This window comes from Epinephelus fuscoguttatus, linkage group LG12, assembly GCF_011397635.1.
Source record: "Epinephelus fuscoguttatus linkage group LG12, E.fuscoguttatus.final_Chr_v1".
Taxonomy (NCBI): Eukaryota; Metazoa; Chordata; class Actinopteri; order Perciformes; family Serranidae; genus Epinephelus; species Epinephelus fuscoguttatus.
Window position 1 is genome coordinate 35,322,372 of NC_064763.1, and position 24,829 is coordinate 35,347,200.

Here is a 24,829-nt window from a genome sequence, read left to right on the forward strand (position 1 = left end):
CATTTGAGGAGCTACAACAGTGTGCAGACTTCACCCCTTTTTTTTAATATGTAAAGACTTACACAAGGACAAGCAATGAAAACATTTTAAATATGACTCCTCATCCCCAGTTTCAGTGGCTGCTGTTTATAAATCACGTGAATTTGGTTTAATGTGGCAAAGTGTTCCAATGTGTCTCAGGGCATTCCTTGATAATGCACCCTCAGCAGCAGACATGCACCATATGCTCTTTCAATTCTCTGCCTCGCCCACACACACCCAGAGTTAACAGATTTGTGTCCACTACTTCTCTAGGTCATCTAGAAGGCACAGTCCCGTCTCTCCTCCACAGTGGGCTGAGCTGAGGCAGCACATTTCCACATTAATGGCTGATCTGAGGGGGATTTTCATTTGATAAACGCTTCCCCAATCTGCTTGGAATCGCCCCAGATGAAAGCAGCAAATCTCAGTACATCACATAAATGGTTAGAATATACTGTTATCTACTCACTGTATACACAGAAACACTCATTGAAAGGAAACGTTTGGACAACGACTAATCTACATTACCCTCTCTGGAAATATTTTCTCATTACAGTCACACACTTTCTTACTTTGTAACCAGCAACGGCAACAAGCAACAACCACACACATCACCCTTGTTTAAATTGAGGTTGCTGACTCATCTCTTGTTCCAGACCTAGTCTGCATTTTACGATCGTCATCTCTGCCATTTGACATGATTACTATGATGTCATGAGACATTTACTCAGCATTAAACAATGCATGTGGGACCTTGCAGCAGTTTTACAGTTGGACCTCACAGTGAGGGGTGAGTGTGTGCAACCCCCGCCACTCGGGGAACACAATGGGACTGAGTGGATATTTTAGTCATCCTGTTAGTTTGACCACACAGCCAGAGTGTTATGGATGTGTTGTTTTGTTAAATTATTGTCATTATGTGCGCCTTCCTTACCGGTATGCCGCATTTACACAGTCTGAATACACCACAGCCTCTGTGACAAATATGAGTGTGTGATGCAAAACCAGTCCTAATGATTATTCCTATATCCGCAATGGAAAAGTAAGAGGTGTAACTTACCTTTGTGAAATACTTGAGTTTTGATGTTCGCCCAAACTGCCATAAGTGTGAGGCATGTACTCACCTTTGACTTAAGTTCACTGCAACTTCTTCAGCAGTTTTCTTCTTTCACAATTCCTCCCTGCGATATAGACAAAAAAAAAACACTCAAATGTCCTTATATTTACCCATACTTTATCACCCCAAGAACTGAGCAGGCGATAATGTTGTACACTATGGCTACAGTAAGCTGCAGCATCTTCACAATAACAGCCTTACTAAGCTAGTGATAAAAAGAAGAAGATATACTTTATCAATCCCAAAGGGGAAATTCAATATTTTCACTCTATTGTCATTTACACAGAGGCCCAAAATACACACATGCACAAACAGGACCTATAATTAATTAAATGGAGGGATGTCAGGGCAAGGGGCTGCCTGTGGACAGGCACTGTGGTGGTTGGGGATTTGGTGCTTTGCTCAGTGCCCAGGAGGCGACCTGGCACCTCTCCAGCCACCAATCCACGCTCCATATTTGGTCTGAACGGGGACTTGAACCATCAACCCTCCGGTTCCCAACCCAAGTCCCTATGGCAGGGGTGTCAAACTCATTTTTGTTCATGCGCTACATACAGTCCGATTCGATCACAAATGGGCCGGACCAGTTAAACCATTGAATAACATCCTATAAATAACAAACACCTCAAAATTTTTCCCTTTTTTCTGTTTAAAAAAGTACACTTTAAAAACACTAATCTATTTAAAATCAAGATGACAAACAGCCTGTGATGTATTCAGAAGAATAAATGAAATTTCAATAATATATCTCAGTATCTGAGTATCACGCTCATTGTCATTACATGTGCATTTTTCTGTACATTTCCACTCTTGTGTAGTAATCCTGACATCACCACATCAAACTAAAGTAAAAGGTCATGGTGGAAAAGCCTATGAGGCAGCTAATTACTGTTCAACTTGCACCTGAAACCTGGCACCGCTTAGCCTTCCCAAGTGCATTGCCATTAGGTGTGCAAAGTCATCCAGTGGGCCAAATTGGACCTTTTGATATGTTTGACACCCCTGCCCTATGGACTGAGCTACTACTTCTGCCTTTTATTGTTGAGCAGCAACAGGAAGTGTTATGTTTGCATTAACAAAATATGTATTTATTATCTCCAATTACTGTCCAGCTGTTTAGATTTACTGCAATCAATGATTATGTTTCATTTCTTTTTAACAATGTCTAACACTATGAATATACTTGCAACAATACACATAAGCAGTGAAAGTAACTTGATTTAAATTATAGATTGTGAGAAAAAGCATGTTTAGAAAAACAAATCCAAAGAAAAATAATTCTTTCTCCTCACTGAGAAGTTATAGCATCTACAATCAGAGAGAGCTGGCTCCAACACATAAACTCTGCTGGTGTTTTGACAGATCTCACATCAGTTTCTACTCAACACAAATGTTAGCAGCCAGCCACACCATCACACTTTCACTAAAACCAAGCAACTCTGTAAACACTGAACGGTTATGAAAGGTTTCCATCATTACTGGCGTGAGTGTTGCCAATTAAAAACAATAAATGTTGTAATGTGAATGAAAATTACCTCGAGGTGGAGCTCCTCTGGTGGTGGGAACTGCGTCGGCTCGTTCATAAGCAGGTGTGTGCTAATGTAGTGCCGCCATTTTGTCACAGAACTCGCCAACACTTGGGGAAAGCTTGCTTGACGCTTTTTACTGACACTTTTCAGGGCTGTCTCATGTGTCACAAACCTGGAGGGCTATCTGAGGGAAGTCCCCAGGTGCTTAAATTGCTTATTGAACAAATATTAAAAAATGTAAACTAACCGTGGGGCAAATAAAACTGTCAGCATCACTTATGAACAGTTGAAACAGAAGTTGTATGCAGGTGCGAGGTGGAGGTGTTCTTCTTCATATTAGAGCAGTGTACTGCTGCTCAGTGCTGCCCCTGGTGGCCGTAACATGAATTGCATCAAATCTGGGCATACTACACTGTTGCTGTGGGGCTGATTTAATAGTAACAACGTTTATTTGCCCTTAGGACTCAATATTTAACTTGCCATAAAGTACTTCCTTCTTTTCTCTATTAGAATTGTTACAGACCTGACATCTGATATATCGTCACCCCAATAACCCTGTGCCTGTGACAGGAGGTCAAGTGTCCCAGAGATGCTGGAACTGATGCTGGTGTTGATCAAACTTCAAGTGTTGCTTAAATTACTCATGTTGCTCATTAAACTTGACTCTGAATTGTTCACAACATCCGTCACAGCCATGACTCACTGTGTGAATAACTGGGCAGTTCATGCACTATAAAAGGAGAGATATTGTGCCCAATAAAGTGCAAACTTTAGGCATATAAACACCTAGAAAAGATGATGATACAGATATATAGTGCCCTGGAGTTTTTAGCAATCCTGGTTTACTGAGAAATTAGCAATTATGTTTTATACAAATTATAGGAAAGATTCAGCGTCTAAAGTTCACCTGCCTTCATGGTGTCCAGAACACATTATACATGGTGTATGCAGATGATTTACAGGGCAAAAAAAAAAAAAAAAAAAAAAAAAAAAATATATATATATATATATATATATTATTATTATTATTATTATTATTATTATTATCTAAAATAGAGGTCATGACAGAAAAAATGGGCCAACTTCTACATTTTGGGTCAAATGATAGGACAGCCTGCAAGTTTAGGTCTCTTTCTATTAACCCTTTGAAACCTGGAGCAACATCACTTTGCTTGTGCTGCTTTCAGAAGCCTTTCGCAAGTATATAATCCTTTAAGCCTTGAGCAATTTGGTGTGATTTCCCACAAGAAACATGGGGAAAATGGCAATAGGCAATTTAAGAAATGTTCAACACATTACAAAATAATGACAGATTTAGAAAATTATTTTAAAAAGATAGGGAAAACCTATATCTATAATAATTATCATTAATGTATATTTAAAATTATGTTACAGAATTATTCTAATTTTTAAGCTCTTTTTCCAGGGCATTTCCTTGTTTTTTGTTTGTTTGTTTTTAACTTTCTTTTCTTTTTCCATACTTTTTCATTAGTTTTCTTGTTTTTATGCAGGTGCATAGATAGGGACACACTTTGAACACTTATGGTACATTTCTTACACATTTCAGTTCACCCTTTGAAACCTGAGGCGACATCACTTTTCTTGTGCTGCTTTCGGATGCCTTTCACAAGTATTTAAACCTTTGCAATCTGAATAAACAGGTGTGATTTTTTTTTTTTTTTTTTTAGAAAATATGGAACAAGGGAAAAAAGCTAAGGAAAAACTATATTTATAATTCTTACACTTTTTTGTAGCAGAATTATTAGATTTTTCAAGCACCATTTCCATTTCCCGTTTGTTTGTTTTTAACTTTATTCCTTTTTCTTTTCTTTCTTGTTTTTAAAAACAATGTTTAAATTAATTTATTTCGCTGCTCATTTCCTTCTTCCCATGTTTTTGAAAGAATCTGCTCAGGTTTCAAGGGTTAATAAAGACCATCCATATCAAACTAAATTTTCATGTTCACCCTCTGTGCACACTTCATTCATTCATTCATCTTCTAACCGCTTCATCCTCTTGAGGGTCGCGGGGGGGCTGGAGCCTATCCCAGCTGACATTGGGCGAGAGGCAGGGTACACCCTGGACAGGTCGCCAGACTATCACAGGGCTGACACATAGAGACAGACAACCATTCATGCTCACATTCACACCTATGGACAATTTAGAGTTTCTGTGCACACTTCTTGTTGTTAAATTGAATAATGTAAATAAGGGGTCAGAGTCAGTCAGTTGCAACTCATGTTTATTCAGGAAACAAATCATACCTCCGCAACACACCTTATTTTTGACCTGCCATCTCTGGGTTTTGATACAACAGTAAAAAAGAAAACAACATAAAAACAATAACAAAGGTTGTCAAACTAACATAAATACAACAAACCACCACTTGTGCCTGCCTCGGTGTGCCTGCCCCACCACTGCCAAAAAAGTAAAAACGCCATCTCCTTCCCTCCCTCCCCCACAGCGGGACAGCGACAAAATAAAAAGCTTCCCTTACCGCACCGCAATCCTCTGCCTTATCAGAAAACAGCAGAGACATAAAAAAAAAGAGCTCGTAGGCCCCCCCAACACAATCAGATCCAGAGTGTTTCAGGCACACTAACTTGGGCCCGTAGTTATATTCAGGCTGATGTTGAATTGGTCAGGGCTGTGTTAGAGGGCTATGTTGGGATGACAAGGGAATGATGGTCTTCCTCTTGTCCTGAATTGAGAGCCCGGTTTGTCAGGAATGAAAAAGTAAAGCAAGAGGTGAAGTGCTGTTATCTGAAAGCAGGTGTTTGTTACTTATCCATTTAAATTGCATCTGGTTTTCTTTGTTGCAAAGCTCTTCATTACAAGTTACGGTTGAGCTACAAGAGACAGTTGTGTGTATTCGTACTTCTTGTGAACAGGTTTTTTTTTTTTAATCTTTTTTTTTCCTCCGTTTTCCTTCTCGAGATGGTTTCAGAATGACGGGAGCAGCCAATGAGCTAGAAGCAAATGCAAAGGACGGTTTGTTACAATGATCTTTTGTTTTTATACAGCCATGATGGAGTGCAGGAAATAAAACTCACATAAACCTTTTAAGGGATAAAGAATTGTAAAAACCCTTCCTAAATGTTCTATTTTTTTGTCCTCACAAAATCTTCTCTTAAGCAGACGTGTCTATCGTCTTTTTTAACATCAATAATTACTCAATCAGTACATCATGGGGATGGTATTCATCAAGCTTCTCAGAGGAAGGGGACAAAAGGATCATGGATCACGTCACCCATCGTATTGTGGCCCATGCAGCTCCATGTCCAACGGCACTCCTGCTCTGAGATTTGATAAACACCTTTTTACTTGGTCCATTAAACCCAAACAAGCTGCAACAACATCATTCACAAAGCTACATTACATCTACTGTATATACAATGCCACCTAGAGCTAATCAATGGTACTGCATGATAAGACATGGCTAATGTGGGATCTAGTGTCGTGTTAGGCTGACTATGGAGAAAACAGGCTACTGAAAAGGGGGTGACATTGAAAGCCAAACAGGATGAAAGAACCATAGCATCATTCTGAGAGACGCAGTATCCGTTTTCCTTTGAGAACAGTTTGTTTTCTTATTTTGTTGCATGTGATAGTACGATTACCAAAGCACCAAGTGAACAGGTTTTCACTGTGTTTAAGGTGTATTCTACACTAAAGGCTGGTCGTGTGTTGTGCTTTGGTGGTACCTTTATCTTTTAGTAGCATTCCCAAACCATTTTAATCCAAATTCCTCAGGAAAAGGGATACAGTTCTCATCTGAGCAGGGTAGCATTGTGACAGGTAAGGCATGAGGATTCAGTGTTTTGTTCTTTAACTTTTTAACTAATCATGGTCCTCTGCATCTGCTCCTCCCCCCCTCCCTCCCTCCCCATTCCCCCTCCCTCCCACCCTCGATCCTGCACTCTGGCTGCTGTCGTTTTCTGGATGCGTCCCCTTGTGTTTCTGCTGTTTAGCTGAGGGATGTGATGTTGGAACGGCCACCAGGGGGCACTACGATACGCCGGCCGGCAGGCCTGATGGGGATGTCATCTGGGGTGGGGGGACCTGGACGGAGGCAGAAGGGAGAAAGATAAAGCAAGTTGCATGGAAAAAGAGCAAAGAGCACGTAGGCAGTCAGAGGGAAGAAGAAGGGAGGAAAGAAAGAGAAAGCCAAACTGAAAACCAGAGCAGAGAGGGAATTAAAGACGTACATTTAACAGACTGTGGTTAAGAGTGTACTCACGCTGCTTTGAGGAGAAATCAATGCAAAGAAAATGTGTTAAAATGGCCTCAGATGTAAGAGTATAATTTAAGATTCGAGTAAATGCTGCAAATCAGATTTGCACAATGACTAGAAATAGAGAAAAGAGATTTCCATTTACACATCTTTATGACATTAGCTTAAACTTAAGTATTAATATCTCCACTTGCATGCTAATTACTTAATGGTGCAGTGCACAGCTCTTTATGTGTGAGTTCTCAAGACGACAGTTTCATTGCAAATTAAGTGCAAATTTAATGATAGCGTAACAGCCACATGCATAAAAGCCTCTAAATTTGGATATAGTGTTGATGTGGGTTAGCTTTACTTTAAAGGAATACTTCACCTACACAATAACCCTTTGGTTATCAGTTAGTTGTGCTGCGTTACCTTTAATTCATCAAGAAAACTCGAAAGAAATCTCACATGCCTCTGCAGAGGTAGACAAATCCATTGTTTGAGGACCATGCTTAACAGCAAAACATCTATTTACAGGCTCTCACACAACTTGTTCAGTATAATCCAAGTTGCGTCCATCCATACTTCCCAAACATATGCATTTTCGCTTAAACCTTACTATTTAAAACTGAACTCAAAGTGAAACATATCTATCTCTGTTCAAAGCCAAACTCCAAAACTAAGATTTTTCGGTCAAAACACATGTTTGGGAAGTACCGAGCATACCATCAGATAAAGGGGGCTTGGGTTATACTGCCCAGGTTGTGTGGGAGTTTGTAAATAGATAATCTGATATAACTTTGCTGTTGTGAAACACGGTCACCAATCAATTATTAAATCATTGTTTGCTGTTTTCTGTGACGGAATGTGGGAATAACAAAGTTTTCTCCACAAATTCAAGGTAACACGGCATGACTTTATAAAGTTTTATAAAGCCACCATTTTGTCGGTGAAGTATACCAAAGTCACCCCAGCTCTTAAAACCAGACTTACTCTACACAAAATAGCTTTTATGGCATCATGGCACACAAATAATTGTTGTCATACGCTGAAATTATTACTCTTCAGGCAGTAGAGGTTTTTCAGGACACATTATTATTGTCTATGATGTACGGTACGTGTCGCAGAGATGACAGGGGAATGCATATTTCACCGGACCGTGTCCTGTGTGAGTGCGGCTGAAACATTAACAAAAGAAGCTACGGTTTGACATAAAGCGTGATGTTTCCAAAGGATGAGCCAGGGCGTCTGCTGTAACAAATTATCAGCGAGTATATAAATGGAAAGGAGAATGATGTCAGACCATGATACACTGTATCTAAGCAAACAATTCTTCCCATCTAATCCCAGACAAGTAAATCAACTCTGCAGGTGGTGGCCCTGAAAGAACTAAAATAGACTGATTCATTCTGGGAGTACGCACTTATACTGTACGCACGCATACAGGAAAACACACATATCCATTACAAAGCCTGGGAAACCAGGAGCAGCTTTACTCCCCTCTAGATTCATGTACTCAAATGTGGAAATTCTTTCCAGCGGAGGTCACCATCTTTTTTCATCGATGAGGTATCACACATACGCTTGTAAAGACAGGTTACTCAATACAGCCAAAGGCTAAACACCATTCTCTGGACTCTCAAAATGAGTTATCTCTCATTAAAAATACTACATGCTTTCACAAAGACAGCCGATACCACAGCGAGTACAGCCGTGCTCTGTCCAAAAGTTGTTGCTCTCACTGATTTATATGGACACATTGAGCCTGTCAGTTCACAGGACAGAACTACTGGTTACAGTAATAGCCATGGTTGCTCTCTTTTATTATAAAACAGTGGAAACACTGACTATCTGGTTCGCAATTTTACCACGTGTACAAAGTTTCACTGTTTGGTAGCCTGACAAAAACAATTTCTCAGATTTCTCACATCTAAACTAATCCAGTGCTGACCTTACATATGGGCACAATCAGCCTGTCACTCAGCGAGCGGTTCTGCATAATGGAACAGATGTTAAATGTGAATACATGGTGTCGTGATCTCTCACATTAGATAGGCTTTTCTAATAGACCATGTCCAGATGCCTGGATGGAAATCTTGTATGCTGTGTGTTTCAGGCCTCGAGCCAAAATTCATATCCAGCGTGACTTACAGTAAGTTTGACTGTGGAAAACACTTAATTTCTGAATGGAGCTTGACATCACAAAGAGCCTGCAGTTACAGGTCACAGTGTCCTCAGGAGCAATAAAAACTATTCAATTAGAGTGGTGTGCGATACTGTGAGAGGGATTTAAAGGGTAACGACACCCATTTTCAACATTCATACATGTTATTCCTATGGTCTAAGACAATCCAATAATATTAGGTAATATGAACTCACTCCTAAATCCAAAAACTAGAGTGCTAAAACTCAAACTTGTGATGTCATAGGGTATAAAGTCTGGAGCTGTTCCACAGACAGTGAATTGGGAAAGATGTTCCAGATGACGCTGAGAGCACCCACCCATCAAATAAAGCTCATTTGGTAGGGATGCCTCTGACTGAGAATTTTCCTAGTCGACCAATAGTCGTCATTTAGGGCCATTAGTCGACTAGTCACCTGCATGTTAACAATATTTAATTTAATTGTTTAATTATACATTTTGTGCGGGGCAACACAATGGTTTGAGTTGAAGGTGTGAAAAAGAATAGTATCAGTAACATTGTTAACACTGTGCTACATTACAGAGAACTACAAACCGTACTAATGAACCTTCATTAATATAGGCCTATATTTTATCTACAAGTGCACGTCACACACTGAGCGAGCCGCCTGTTAATGACGCTGTGGGCTAATGGGCATGTAGCTACTTCCATGTTTCAGATGATACGTCATGTTTGTAGTCGACAAATGAAGATGAGTTTACATATCACCTTGGGTTCGTCCTTCACCTTCTCAAAATGATCCCACACTTTGGATTTCCTGCCCGACATGTTATTAACTAGCCTGTGGAATAACCGCAGGTACCAGCCCTGGAAATTAGGGGCCGTACACATGTGCGCTGCTCTTGTACCTTTCTTGTGCCAGCTTTCAAGATCAAGGCGGCAGGTTGCGTCTGAGGTAGCCCTGCACTAATACTGTATTGATCAACTTTTCTCTATTTATCAGACTGAATATTTATGTAAGAAGGGAAATATATCTGTCAACTATGATTGGTTTGTGACGAGACTCCTGCCTGACTTCCTGTGTCTGTCCTTTCAAATTAAATTCCCACATGCTCCAGTCATATAGGTTCCTAATAGAGTTCCACGTTTTTGGGTTTTTTTTTTTCTGCAACAAAGCAACCAATGAAATCTTGCCGACTAATTACCTTTCTGGTCAACTAACCTTTGGTCAACTATTAGGGGGCAGCCCTATCACTTGGGTATAAAAAATGGAAACAAATATTCTGTGGGTCAGGCTCCACAGAGCACCTCTACCAAACTAACTTCCCTATAACATCATAATTTTGAGACTTACTTCTCTGGTTTCTGGCTCACAGAGTAAGTAGCTCATGTTCACAAATAATGACTGAACTTTTTCAAGCTTTTAAAATAACGCATTTGAATTCCTATTTTAGTTGGTGTTCCTATTTAAAATACATTTTTAGAAATGAGTCATTAAAGAGAATGAATGTTCTGAGTTAGAAGGATGAAACCAATAACATGTAGTGCAAAATATGTTCTATGTGAACACAAGGTAAAAGAAGCCGTCATCAGAAAAGCACTCGGCTTCTATCTCGAACATTAATTCATCTTTAAGAAATGTAAAATAGAGTTCACACCATAGATGAGTATGAGTCAAAAGTACAGTTTGTATGGTTTTAATTTGGGGAAATGTTGACTTCATGTCAAACCACACTAAAGCAAAACAGCTAACTAGTTGTGAACATAAATTTAACTTACTGCTGTCAGCACTGTGACTTAATAAAACTTAAAGGAGCTAAAGTGGGCAACTTAATAACATGCATTAACAGACAAATTGCCATATAAACACAGTGTAAACCCTTTTACAAAGGAGCGTGATGTACTGCAGACAAACACATGCCGTACTGTGCACATCATTAAGTATGAAACAGCATAATGAGAGATTATTAGGTTACTCTACAGGCTTGAGGCTTATTGCCAAGGGCTGTGAATGCATCATTCAGAGCAACAACATGCCTACAATCACATGACTGTTGTCCTTCGCAGCATGAAGTTGTAGCTGAATTGAAATAAAAGGAGGGCGTGATGGTGTATCGACTGATGCACATGCATGTGTCTTTGATGTTTCTGCATGCTGTATAAATCAATACAGACCATAAACAGATGAAAGAGAGGACTGGGTGATAGAAGGGTGGGGGGTTGAATAAAGAAGCTGGGCTCACCGCAGGGTGCAGGGTTACCTGCTAGACTAAATCCAGACTGGTGCAGGTTTCTGACAGGCTGTTTGGTGGGAGAGGTACGCGCCGAGGCCGAGGGGGTGCCACCACGGGACAGGGAGAATTCAGACACCGGGCCATCGTACATTCCCCTGGGTACTGCCCTCAGCACCGCCAGCTACGGGACAAACAATAAGAGCAGAGATGAAGGTGGTGAGGTGAGAAATAAAGACGCAGGGATGGTTTAGAGCACAGAGAGACATTACGGTGTTTAGTATCAAAAAGGATTTAATGTAACCGAGTCCACACCTGTTTTGCATTATATGGTTGTTTGTGTCTGAATTATATATGCATTTTTCAGAGAGCCTCTTTCCTGCCGAGAACCAGTTCCAGATTTACACATCCACCCACAAACACAGACACACCAACACAAGTATGTGAAACCTTTCATAGACTAGAGCAGAAAAAAACAACATACAGTATTTCTATGTTTTCAAAGCAAACTGGAACTTCATGCTGGTGGTGAACAAGCCACTGTCTGTCTGTCTGCCTGTCTGTCTGCCTGTCTGTCTCTCAGTGCCGTGACTCAGGCAAACCTTGGAAGCTCCGTCAAGAGTTAAAAAGAGACATCTGTGAACGAGGAAAGCATAACAGTGACTGCTACCAAGATAAACAGCGCACTGTTACTACAGCTCCATGTTCTCATCAGCAGCCAGCTGCAAATTAGGAAATTGTTGAACAATGAGAATTTTTGGCCCAAAAGATAAGAAGGAGAGAGGGCAGACGGCAGGGTCTGCTTCGAGTTTACAGTGTTATAAATCAAATGGTTAAGTGGAGTTAACTCTTAATACTTAGGAAGAGAAAGGAATGTCATTTTTTATTTCTTTTTTTTTTCTGATGAGGTGCTGGACTGTGGGCCTAGATTAGAGATACTCAATTTACAGCTTGTGCGATTGAGTGGCCCCCAAACCATTTTTCTAATTCACAATGAAAATAAATTGACTCACTGGGATTAGTTTTTATTTTAATATGTAAATTGCTTTGTTAAAGTGTATAAAACAACATAACAATAGAGCTTGTTTCTCAAAAAAAAAAAAAAAAAGCCTGAGCTAGTATTCTCACATCCTAGAAACACCCCTGTGTACACCTGGCCTGTGCAGGGCTGCTGCATCTGGCCCCTGGCCTCCTGTCATTTTGAAAAAGCAGCGCCTGGACAAAGCAAGTTAAGTATCCTTGGTCTGGATCTTTGTGTCGGTGGGCGCCACAAGTATGTCCCCTAAAAGAGTTTTAAAGAGGTTTTTGTGGTATAAGGCAATAAGAGTGCAATGAATATTTGCTCTCATATTGTAATGGCACACTTCACGCTAACAATGTTATTTCTCCTCACATATTATAACATTTCTGTTACAGGAAAGTCTTTCCAACCCCTCTGGCTACCTTGTGGCTTTTCCTGTTATAGTGGTGACGTTCCTGTACAGCTTTTAGAATCAGATCAGTCTCGTGAAACTAAAGTCAACTGGAAATTTGGGATTTAAAACCGTAGGCTCTGGTGACTCCTTTACCGTATGTGGTAGGTCTCTGTGGAAAGTTTAATCCAAACTCACTTTTATCCTTTTTGACACAAACTCGACCACCCTCACTGCACAGTCATTTTGCACTGCAGTGTAAAAGCGCAGCCAGCGCCCTGTGGCTGAACCTTGGAGGTTGATGTCAGACTTACTGCATCTCCCCCACATTCAAATTCACTGCCCCCATCCTCACCGCCCTCTTCTCTCCCCACCATTGTAGTTTCTATTTCAGCCCACACATGCTTCCTTTCGCACAATCTTGACTCCTACATTCCACCTTCCCTCATTTTCCCCTAATCTTCTCTCACTGCATTGTGTGTGTGTCACTTGGTTTATTATTTAAAGCAACAATTATTCTGCCTCTAAAGATTGTAAGGGTGGCTTCACACTTTCATTGCACGAAAGTTTTATAAATATATTTTTGTTGGGGATTTTTTCTACTCTACATTCATATTTCTTGCCTATGCACCAAAACACCAAAGCAAATTCTGTCAATGTGAAAACATACTAGGCAATAAACCAGATTATGATTGTACTTTTCTACAGTATCAGAGTTTGCCATTTATAAAGGACATACAAATCGTTACATGCTATTTAAAGACAACAGTCTAAACAAAATGGTTGCTGAGTTAAGTGTTAATAGTGGGCTGGAAAGAAGCAAACCCTGTATTTACCTGCTTCCTGGCTTTAACACGCTTGTAGGCAAAGTCAGGGTAGGGAGTGCAGGGAATGAAGCGACCCACGCCGGAAGTGACATGCAGGTTCCCATCTTCCAGAACAATCTTCCCCTGGCAGATCACCACCTGAGGGGCTCCACGCAGCTCCATGCCCTCAAAGACGTTGTACTCAGCAGCCTAAAGCACACATATAGAAGTATTAGACACCTGAAACAAAAACTATGAAGTAAAAAAGAAAGAATTGTCAATATATACACTGATCACGCAGCTGTACACACTATAACTATACAAATATAAACAGAAAGTCTATATCAGTCACTCCCAACTGGTCCAGATTTGTCCTCAGTCATAGTTCAAGGTTCATACAGTTTAAAATATTCGGCGTCATACTTGCATTAGGGCCGTGTTGTCGAGCTAGTTTGCCGTCTCTGTTAAGTAGCTGTCTCTTAGTCACTCTCTACAGCAGGACACAGCACTTCAAAATAAGAGCTCTGTGCCAGTGACACGATTGCAAGTCACTTGTGGTCCATTTAAAATGGACTCGTGACCCACTTTTGGACCACGACCCACCAGTTGGGAACCATTGGTCTAAATGTACACTTACAAAAATATATATAAATGTGATACAGTGAATGCAAATCATGTGAAAACTACAAGAGCAACCACACTGTCAGTAATACGTATGTTGTGTGAATGCCATCGTTACTTATATTTAGGTACATATGCATATACTGAGGAGGAGGAGGAGGAAGACAAAGAAGATAAAGAAGAGGAAGAAGAATAAGAGGAAGAAGAAGAAGAATGAGGAGAGGAAGAAGAGGAAGAACTAGAAGAAGTTGTGTGAATCCCAACATTATTTACATTTACATACATACACATACACTGAGGAAGAAGAAGAAGCAGAGGAAGAAGTAGAAGAAAGAGGAGAGGAAAAAGACAAAGAGGAGGAAGAAGAAGAACATGAAGAAGAAAATGAAGTAGAAGAAGAGGAGAAAGGAGAGGAAGAAGAGAAAGAACTAGAAGAAAAAGAGGAAGAAGTTGAAGAAGAAAATGAAGTAGAAGAAGAAGAGGAAGAAGATGAAGAAGAGAAAGGAGGAGAGGAAAAAGAGGAGCAGGAGGAAGAATAAGCAGGGGAAGAAGTAGAAGAGGAAGAACTAAAAGAAGAAGAAGGAGGAGAGGAAGAAGAGGAAGAACTAGAAGAAGAAGAACTTGGGGAAGAAAATGAAGTAGAAGAAGAAGAGAAAGGAGAGGAAGAAGAGAAAGAACTAGAAGAAAAAGAGGAAGAAGTTGAAGAAGAAAATGAAGTAGAAGAAGAAGAGGAAGAAGAAGATGAAGAAGAGAAAGGAGGAGAGGAAGAAGAGGAGCAGGAGGAAGAATAAGCAGGGGAAGAAGTAGAAGAGGAAGAACAACTAAAAGAAGAAGGAGAAGAAAAGGAAGAAGACGAAAAAGAAGAGGGACCACAAGGAGGAGAGGAAGAAGAGGAAGAACTAGAAGAAAAAGAGGAAGAAGTTGAAGAAGAAAATGAAGTAGAAGAAGAAGAGGAAGAAGATGAAGAAGAGAAAGGAGGAGAGGAAGAAGAGAAGCAGGAGGAAGAAGCAGAAGAGGAAGAACAACTAAAAGAAGAAGGAGGAGGAGAGGAAGAAGAGGAAGAACTAGAAGAAGAAGAACTTGAGGAAGAAAATGAAGTAGAAGAAGAAGAGAAAGAAGAGGAAGAAGAGAAAGAACTAGAACTTAATTTTGAAAATTAAATCAAATTAAATTAGGTCAACAAATCTAATTTTGAGTAAAAAAAAAACAAACAAACAAAAAAAAAACCCGAAAGCAAACAAAATCAAACGTCCTGTGACCTTCTCTCTGAGGACTGATGGAGGGATGGAGGAGATGAGGAAGGAAGAAAACAACAGGGAGAACTGTGAGGGGATGGACAAAGAGACAGGAAGTGAAAGCATAAACTCACTCTCTCCTCTCCTCTTTCTCTTAATCCCACGCTCGCTTTCTCCCATTCTTGATCATTCATCACCTTGTTTCTTACACTTGTCTGTCTGGCATGTACAAACAGCTGCCATCATCCAGCTGGTGTTTAATGCCTCCGCACTACTTCTCACTCTCTACCTCCTTCTCTCACGTTCTCTCTTTCCAGTTGTCTCCTTCACCAGTGTATCCCTCTTTCTGTCTGTTCTTCGTCCTCTTTCTCTCCCTCGGCCATTCTTGCTTGATTTATGTGATCCCTGGACTTTTTTTCAACCTTGTGCACTATTCATCCTCGTCCAATTTCTCTTGTGCCAACTTTCTTTTCTCGACATGTTTGTGATCTGTGACGGTCCCCTCCCCTCATTCCATTGTTGCTTATTTCCTCTGCACACGGCCCTGTTTTCTGCTGCCATCCAAATTCAGGCCAGAACAGGACATAACTAAGACTTACTGCATGCCAAACATGATGTCATGACTGAGCTGAGTGTGTCTCAGTGTGTGTGTGTGTGTTGCTGACTGTTCTTTTCTGTGTCTCAGAAAATCCTTGGGTGCATCTATATATTTTTATACTGACAACAACAACCAATCCAGATCAGATGTGGGCTCACTGGTGACAAACCAAGACACAGCACAGTCAATCATATTTACTTTTCAGGGGACGGCATCCCCCAACACAGTGAGCTGGTAAACAGGGCCGCTCCTGTTTGGCCTGCTCTCAGACTACCCATTAAGGTATATTTATTGGAACTGGGAGCTGCTGTGCTCTGCTCTTCTGCTCTCCTCTGTTTTATCTGGAAGGACGACCAGCAGGAAATGAAAGGGTGACATCATTATGTAAGAACCCGCGGATCCTCAGTGGATGTACTCCACATTTGGAGAAGGCGTATTATTAGTCCAGTTCTCTCTGTCTCTTCCCAGTTCTACATCTGGAGACAGAGCAATGTTCTTTCTTTCCTACTAAATGGCTGCCATTAGGCCTTCGAGCGAGGCAAATTAAAATCTAAAAGCTTCGCTACATCATGCCTAAAACCAACCCACACACGTTGTTAGCTAATGTATTCTCCCCTCGCTCGTGTACGTCTGTATAAGCAGGATTTGTGCTAGGTTGGTAAAGCCTTAATTTCCTGAGCGGACACTTCCTGTGCTGCTGAGTGGCCTGTCTGGGATCCTCTCATGTCTGTGTCACGGGAGAAACCTCATCATGTAAATGTGTAAAATGTGTGTGAGTAAGAAGGAATGTGTGCTCGTTTTTGTCTGAGGCCGTCACTGTAAGGACAAAACCTATTCGCAATGGCTGAATACATTTCCTCATGTTTCTAACCCAGTATATCAGATTCATTTATCTAAAAGGAAAGTATGCAATGACTCTTTCTCATGTTATTAAACTGCGACCAGGTCAACAGATTTTTCCAAATGAAGCTCTAGCAAAAGTTCAGTCAGTTCAGACGACACTTTTCATGCTCAGGCTGTAAGTTTCTTTCTCACCCTGCCATTCGCTCCTTGCACATATGCCCACTCACTATCTCTAGGTGTCATTGTCTGGGTACGTCAATTGAGTTATCTGCCAATTCACACTCGACCAAGAGCACAGCAGCACACCATCTCTGTCAGCCTATCATCTTACTCCTGCTCATTTTAAATATGGTTTGTGGTATCGTGCACACCGTCAACCTCCCCATCACCACCTAGTCTTTACAGATTCATCATCCTCATACCCCCTAGTAGTCATCAGCCTTGGAGTCATCAGCCACCACCTCCACCAGTGCCTGGACTCTATGGGGGGATTCTTGCTGCCGTCGCACGCGTCTTCCACCTCCCCATCACCACCTAGTCTTTACGGATTCATCTGCCTAATACGCCCCAGCAGTCATCAGCCTCGGAGTCATCAGCCACCACCTCCACCAGTGTCTGGACTCTATGGGGGGATTCTTGCTGCCGTCGCACACTCCTTCCACCTCCCCATCACCACTTAGTCTTTACAGATTCATCATCCTCATACGCCCCAGCAGTCATCAGCCTCGGAGTCATCAGCCACCACCTCCACCGGTGTCTGGACTCTGTGGGGGGATTCTTGCTGCTGTCGCATGCGCCTTCCACCTCCCCATCACCACCTAGTCTTTACGGATTCATCAGCCTCATACTCCCTAGCAGTCATCATCCTCGGAGTCATCAGCCTCGGAGTCATCAGCCACCACCTCCACCAGTGTCTGGACTCTGTGGGGGGATTCTTGCTGCCGTCGTGTGCGCCTTCCACCTCCCCATCATCACCCAGTCTTTAGGGATCCATCAGCCTCATCTGCCTCTGCAGTCAGCAGCCTTGGAATCATCAGCCACCACCACCAGCATCTGGACTCCATGGGGGGATTTATCCTGCTGCCACTCAGATGTCCCTGGATCACAAAATATCTCCCTCTGGCGTCCAAGCGCCAAAGACACAAATCCTCTATTAAAATGTACGCTCATATTCTGTATTAAGTATTTCTTTACTTCATTCTTCTGTCTCTCCTGATTGAAATACTAACATATGAAAATTTGGGTAGTCTTCCAGCTGCTATTCATGGTTGGCACTTTAAACCCCTTGGCCACCAGGACACCCGTAATCAACAGAATCAGAGTAAAACAAAAACGAAATGGATTGCAAGGGTGGAGGATGTAGTAAATAATGGTCACGCCACACTACCACTTCTGATTCAGATTGCATGAGATGTTTCCCATGACATCAAATGTGACCAGAGCTGTTCTCTTCTTATGAGATGAGCTGTCAAGCAGTGTGTACAGATGTTCCACATCTCTGGGGTTTGTGAAAGCATTTGAAATATTAGTTTGTACTGTTACATAATCCTGTGCAGTGAATGACATTCTTCAAACCCACTATGGTTGTCCAATCATGAAAATATTTTTGGACGATCTATTCAAGCGAACGTGATACAGAGAAAGGAAATGCCTCTTGATTATACAGCAGATAGATTCCCTGTTGATTTACTGTACTGGACAGTTTGGAAAATGTTTGCATCGCTGACAATGTTTGTCATGTTTGGGATAAACCTGTGTATTTGAATAATCCTTATTTTTTTCCTAATCATTACTGCGGTCATTGCAGAGGGTTTTAGGGAATTAGTGAGGCTCAGCTTTACATTGAGAGCTGGTCATGTGGCGAGTGCAGCGCGAGTCTTATTAGTAGCAAACATCCACTGAGACTTCATTTCCGTTCAGGGGAACTGAGAGCTCTCTGGAAGCTGTTCAAAAATGTGCTTCCCCCCTTCTCTCTTTTTCACTCTATCTCTTACACACACACACACACACACACACACACACACACACACACGCACAGATGAAGACAGTTATCTCATATTTTCTTTTACTCTCGCTAAAATCAAACCCTTTTCACAGCATTTTTTTAATTTCTCCCTTTCCCCATCTGTCTCATGATGTTTTTTTCAGCCCAGCTTTTATAGCCAATCACATGTCTGCACTACAGAGCATATGGATTGATGCCACTGTGGTTACTGCAACAATAACAGCATTCACATTACTCAAGAAAAAGTCCCCTCAATGTTGGTGTACTCCCCTCAGCATTCATCCACTGTAGCCAAGTACGACTGATGGAGAGGGTGTGAAACAACATTGTCTCAGTGGTTTAAAGAGATGAGAAGTTATTTCCAGCTCTACTGAACAGTAGTTGGGAGCTGAGTTTAACTAAACTTGAAGCAAATACAAAGTGCAACCTTTGGATTGGTGCACACCGTACGTACTGATTGGTGTGTCTTGGCAGTGATGGTGCGGATAGAGTCTGTGTCCCAGATGACCAGGTCGGCGTCAGAGCCCACTGCGATCCGACCCTTACGAGGGTACAGGTTCAGGATCTTGGCTGCGTTGGTGCTGGTGACTGCCACAAACATGTTCTCATCCATCTTTCCTGTAGTCTGGGAAGGGAAACGAGCATAAACAGGGACTAGTGAGAATTTGTCAAAAATGGATGAACATTATTTGACCTCTGAGCTTTTGGATATTAAACACTTCATCACTTTATCCTATTTGACATTTGTGTGAATTTTGTCATAATCAGCTAATGAATTCTTGAGTTACGGCCAAAAACATGTTTAATGAGGTCATGGTGACCTTTGACTGCCAAAATCTAATCAGTCCATCCTTGAGCCAAGTGGGCATTTGTGCCAAATTTGAACAGATTCCCTCAAGGCGTTCCTGTTTACAGGAATGGGATGGACAAACATCTCAAAAACATAGTACCTCACAGCTATCGCTGGCACAGAAACATATAAATAAGCCCATAAGCAGCTCAAAAGGCTGCAGTGAATCCAGTTTTGGAGTGAGCTTTAAGTAACTGCCTACGCAAAAAAAGAGTCAGTGTAACTTTATAAAAGTTCATCCACATTTTACAGGCAGCCGAACACTCCACAGCTGTCTAAAGCTACCATGCTGTGTGTCTGTTAGCAGCACACTGATACTGTGATAACAAGAGAGAAGGAAGAAGGAAGGGAAAAAGTGAGGGCAGTGTGCTGTATCCGAGGGTGAGGGAAAGGACAAATGTGGAGATAGAAAAGGAAAGCATCAAGCTAGGCAGGGGCAATGACATAAAGCTGGACAGAGGAGGAAGTCAGAGAGAGTAGGAGCTGAGGAGAGCAGTGTAGGGAAACAGTGAAAGCCTGAAAAAGGTGGGAGACAGAGAACAAGAGCCTTCAAGTCTAGAATAAATATTTAATCCTTCCTCATTATTTGTTTACTGCTCGTCCTTCTTATCTTCTGAAGTTGAAAAAAAGTCCTCACCACAGCTTTATCCCAGATGAGGGCCATCCTCTCCTCCACTCCATTAACACCTTCGGGGATCTGAGTGAAGTCATCCTTGCCAATGGCCTTCTGGGCCACACTGAAGGTACAGTGAGCACTGCCAGTCACACTCAGGTCTCCACTGCGGGACGATGAAACATGAAAATAAAGAGTTTAGGTGGGATTATACCAGCACAGCACCAACAGCGTGAGCAAGTAAAGCTCTGCAATCACAAGGAAAGATGTTAATTTACTACAAATAGAGAAAATCCATTGTTTTATCACAGGATCAACTGCACTCTGCAATATGGAAGCTGAAAAATTGTAATGACACACCCTATACTCCCCTAATTATCTCACACAGGTTAAGTAATTTGTCGTTATTTTTAATCATGTTTTCTTTTTCCTCTCTTTTGGATTCCCTTTGACTGGTCTGGCTTTCTTTGTTTGTTCTTGTGTTGATGGATGGGTAAGGTTGCTTTTTTTGTCCTCACTGGTTCTGTGTTTATTTATCAGTACTCTGTACATCTTTATTGAATCACTAATAAAAATATTTAAAATTGTTTAAAAAAAATGACGTGTATTTACTTTAGTAGTAGAGGCTCAATAAAAACAAAAACTGTCACTAATTCATATATGCCTTGTGCCAAAGCAGGGTGTCTGCAGGTATCACACACTTAAATTTAAGGCTTTTAAAGACATTTCAAGATTACTTTTAACCAAATTTAAGTCTGATTTTTGGACAAATTATCTTTTTCTTATTCAAGCACTGCAGGAATGTATAAACTAAGTTGTATACTGTATATGCAGTCTTGTACAGAGGAAGGTTTTATGTAGGAATATTGTTTTTACAGTGAGCGAGGTTAATATACATTTGCAAATAGGTGAGTGCAAGTATAAAGTAAAAGACAGTGGTAGGTTTAATGGTAGGTTTTAAAATTTGACATTAGATAAATGTTCATGGTGATTAAGACCTCACAAATTCAAATTTAAGACTATTTATTGACTTTTTAGGCCTAATAGTTCAATCATTCATTCATCTTCTAACCGCTTCATCCTCATGAGGATGAGGAGCCTGAAGCCTATCCCAGCTAACATCGGGCGAGAGGCAGTGTACACCCTGGACAGGTTGCCAGACTATGGCAGGGCTGACAGCATTCACGCTCACATTCACACCTATGGACAATTTAGAGTCACCAATTAACCTAGTCCCCAATCTGCATGTCTTTGGACTGTGGGAGGAAGAGAACCCACGCTGACACGGGGAGAACATGCAAACTCCGCACAGAAGGGCTCCCACGCCCGGGATCGAACCGGCAACCCTCTTGCTGTGAGGCGACAGTGCTAACCACCACACCACCGTGCCGCCCACGGCCTAATAGTTATACAGGTAAAATTAAATTTAAGAAATTTTAAGACTTTTTAAGGACACCCTGCAAAGTTTGTTCCTGGAGCACAATCTATTACTGTTTCCTGTTTACTGTTTCCAAATGATGCTCTAACTCAGTGGTTACCAACTGATGGGTCACGGTCCAAAAGTGGCTCGTGGGTCCATTCTGAATGTACCCCAAGTGACTCGCGAAGGTGTAAAGTTTGTTAAAAAAAACACACTTTATTTTTAAGCACAGTGAATTTACGGCATAGAGCTTTCATTACGAAGTGCTACTTCCTGCTGTAGAGTGAGCGACAAACGGACAGCTACTCAACAGAGATGGCAAACTAGCTTGACAACATGGCCAAACGTAAGTATGTAACTGAATGTATTAACCTGCATGGATCTTAAACTAATGATTAAGGAGAAATCTGGACCCCGTGGCTGGACCAGTTGGGAAACACTGCTCTAACTCACATACCAAATGAAGCCTGCCAGAATGCATTAATTTAGCTTATTCTAAATGCAGGTGCAAAGAAGGACAAGTAAATACGGCCAAAGTCAAATATTAGCTCTCGCACACTTTGAACACTAATGGTACATGTCTTACAAGCTACATTTCTGTTCAGGCATTAAAACCTGGGGCGACATCACTTTTCCTGTGCTGCTTTCAGATTCCTTTCGCAAGTATTTTAAAAAGGCAATGAGCAGCTTGGTAAGAAATGTCCCAAACTGCAAAAAATGAATAAATAAATAGATTAATTTTCTTTTAAAAAAAGGGAAAAAAGAAAAATAGCTAGGGAAAACTATATTTATAATAATTATCATTATTATTTTTAAAGTAATGTTGCAATTTGTGCATTTTTAAAAGCACTCTTTCCAGGCCATCCTTGTTTGTTTATCTGTTTTTAACTTTCTTTCTTTTTCTTTTCCTTTTTGTTTAAACTGATTTTCTCGTTTTTAATTTCCTCTTTTTACTAATTTCTTGCTAATTTTTTGGGTCATTTGGGTCAAACCAATCTGCTCAGGTTTCAAAGGGTTAAATGATCTTCATTAGGCATGGTGCCTGTGTGTGGGGGGGTATTTGTTACTTCTTCTTTAATATTATAGTTATGGGAGAACACCTTCTGATGGGGAAAGGATTGGAGAGTAAACTGTTGCTTTACCACTATATGTGGGAACCATTGGAGCTAATTAGTAATCTATCTAATTGAATGTTTTAATGTAGTTCAATAACAAGCAGTATGTGATTGGGTAGGAATTTATGAGGATGTGATGAGTGACTAAGCCCTTTAAATGTACCGTATCCTGCTTTAAGTGTTAATTATACATGCTGTTATAATATCAGATGATGTTATATCATGTGAAATACCTAATAAAAATATGTCGCATTACATCACAGCCAAGCACAGGACAATAAACAGGTCAACAGTCTCACCAGAGGGAGGTGCTGTGATACGTACCTGGACAGCAGTGTGTTCAGATAGTCTGGAGTGGTGGGATCAGGGCTAAGAGGAGGTGATGTTACAAAAGAAGCCGCCTTGGCCCAGTTCTTGCTCCAGTAATGTGTCCCATCAGTCCCCAAGCTGGCTGTGATTGGCTCCCCAAACACAACATTTCCTAGCAAAGAAATAATGATAAAAGTCTGTTGAGGTATCAAATGCAAAGCGTATTAAATTGATTTATTTTGCTGATTCCTTTCCAGTTTAGAAATCAGGAGTTGCATCAAATTAATTTGTCAGCAGTTTAATCTCACTAAATGCTCTGGTAATTTATCTGAGTGTTTGCAGCAGGGGAACCATGCTTAATCTCTCAAAAGCCAAACATCACCCTTGGCAATGTACAAGTTTCACTTTGGCTCGATTGTAGTTGAGCTTGCTCTTCCATGCATGATGAGTTATTTGAATTCTGCTCTTGCGTTTCTCAATGGTCTTTTATACTCACACCCGACTGCTTGATGTCCTTCCTGGTTAAAATGGAAGAGTTTAGGAATAGCTTAAACAAAGGTGTCAAGGCTATAAAGGGCTCTGAAGGGTGTAGCTATACAACTGCAAGGCTTTCTGAGGTCAGCCTGTTAAAACCTCATGTGGCCTTTCGCCAAAGACATCCAAACACACATTCTTCTCCCCTGCCCTCTCCTGTTTTCCCATCCCATTCTCAAAAAACTGTATATTTCACAATCCATCACAGCCAGGCAGCCCCTCAGCTCACCTCTGCTCTTTCCTGTGGCTGTGAGGAATGGTCTGTGTGACAGCTGAACTGCAGAAAAGAGCTAAATGACAAAGGCGAAAATTCCTCTGAGAATAGCATCTTTTTTCATTATGTCAAGCAGAGACGGAGTCTGTGTACATCAGCAGCTTCGAGGCAGACAGTAAAATCATCTTATAAGGGCATAGGTGCAGTGATGCTGGTGTGTGCATTCCAAACGTCTCAGAAATCAGACGGAAAGATGGCAACCAATGAGCAGAGGTGAAATACCAAAGAAATACTCGGAGCCAAAAAAAATGGGCAGCTCAAATTCACATCTCAGGTTCTTTTCGTAGACTATACATTGTTTTAAAGGCACATTCCTTGCTTTTTTGTACTGATCTGAGCACCAAGATTACACAAAATTAAGTTTAACGAGAAATATATTGTACTGTACAATAAAATCAACATGTTTTGTCTTATTTAAGAGTTCAAATGTCCAAAATGTCCAACTGTCATTGTACAGTCTGCTGTTATTCACATGATGGGAGGAAGTTTCTCTTCTACACAACCTCTATGTAAATATGTAGAATAAAACCTGTAACTGTTGCTGGAGTATACAGCAGATCATCATGTATCTTGTCTTCAGGTGTGCAGGCAGTTTCATTTCTAAAAATTACCTTGTCTCATTGGATATAAACACGTAGTTTTAAGGTCCAGTGTGTAGGATTTAAGAGGATAAAATTTCGGGATAAGACTATAGTATTATAAGCATGTTTTTCTAGTGTATAATCACCTGAAAATGACAATAGCTGTGTTTTTCATTACCTTAAAGGGAAATTTTGGTTTATTTCAACCTGTGTCCTATCGTCCTAAATTTGTTTCAAGTGACTAGTGACACAGAAATAATAGTTAGCATGTTAGCCGTTAACCTAGATACAGCCAGGGCGCATAGTAGCATCAGACCTGTTAAAACTTAAGTGAACCGGCATACTTCAAGTGCAA

At 40.9% G+C, this 24,829-nt stretch overlaps 1 protein-coding gene and 1 long non-coding RNA gene across 3 annotated transcripts in view; both read right to left on the bottom strand.

Moving 5' to 3' along the window:
• The window catches only part of LOC125898095 (uncharacterized), a 90,882-nt gene extending 87,937 nt beyond the window's left edge, over positions 1-2,945 (bottom strand). For both annotated transcript variants that reach the window (XR_007450580.1, XR_007450581.1), the window contains exons 1-2: positions 2,674-2,945; positions 1,146-1,202 (exon numbers count right to left, since the gene is read on the bottom strand). This is a non-coding gene — a long non-coding RNA (uncharacterized LOC125898095). The remainder of the gene's footprint in view (positions 1-1,145; positions 1,203-2,673) is intronic.
• A 3,624-nt stretch (positions 2,946-6,569) lies between these two features.
• Positions 6,570-24,829, bottom strand: part of dpysl3 (dihydropyrimidinase like 3) — a 44,413-nt gene continuing 26,153 nt past the window's right edge. The window contains exons 9-14 of the mRNA XM_049591728.1: positions 23,101-23,257; positions 20,266-20,407; positions 19,233-19,403; positions 13,507-13,686; positions 11,271-11,442; positions 6,570-6,729 (exon numbers count right to left, since the gene is read on the bottom strand). Coding sequence (XP_049447685.1) covers positions 6,635-6,729; positions 11,271-11,442; positions 13,507-13,686; positions 19,233-19,403; positions 20,266-20,407; positions 23,101-23,257 — 917 coding nt within the window. The 3' untranslated portion in view covers positions 6,570-6,634. The remainder of the gene's footprint in view (positions 6,730-11,270; positions 11,443-13,506; positions 13,687-19,232; positions 19,404-20,265; positions 20,408-23,100; positions 23,258-24,829) is intronic.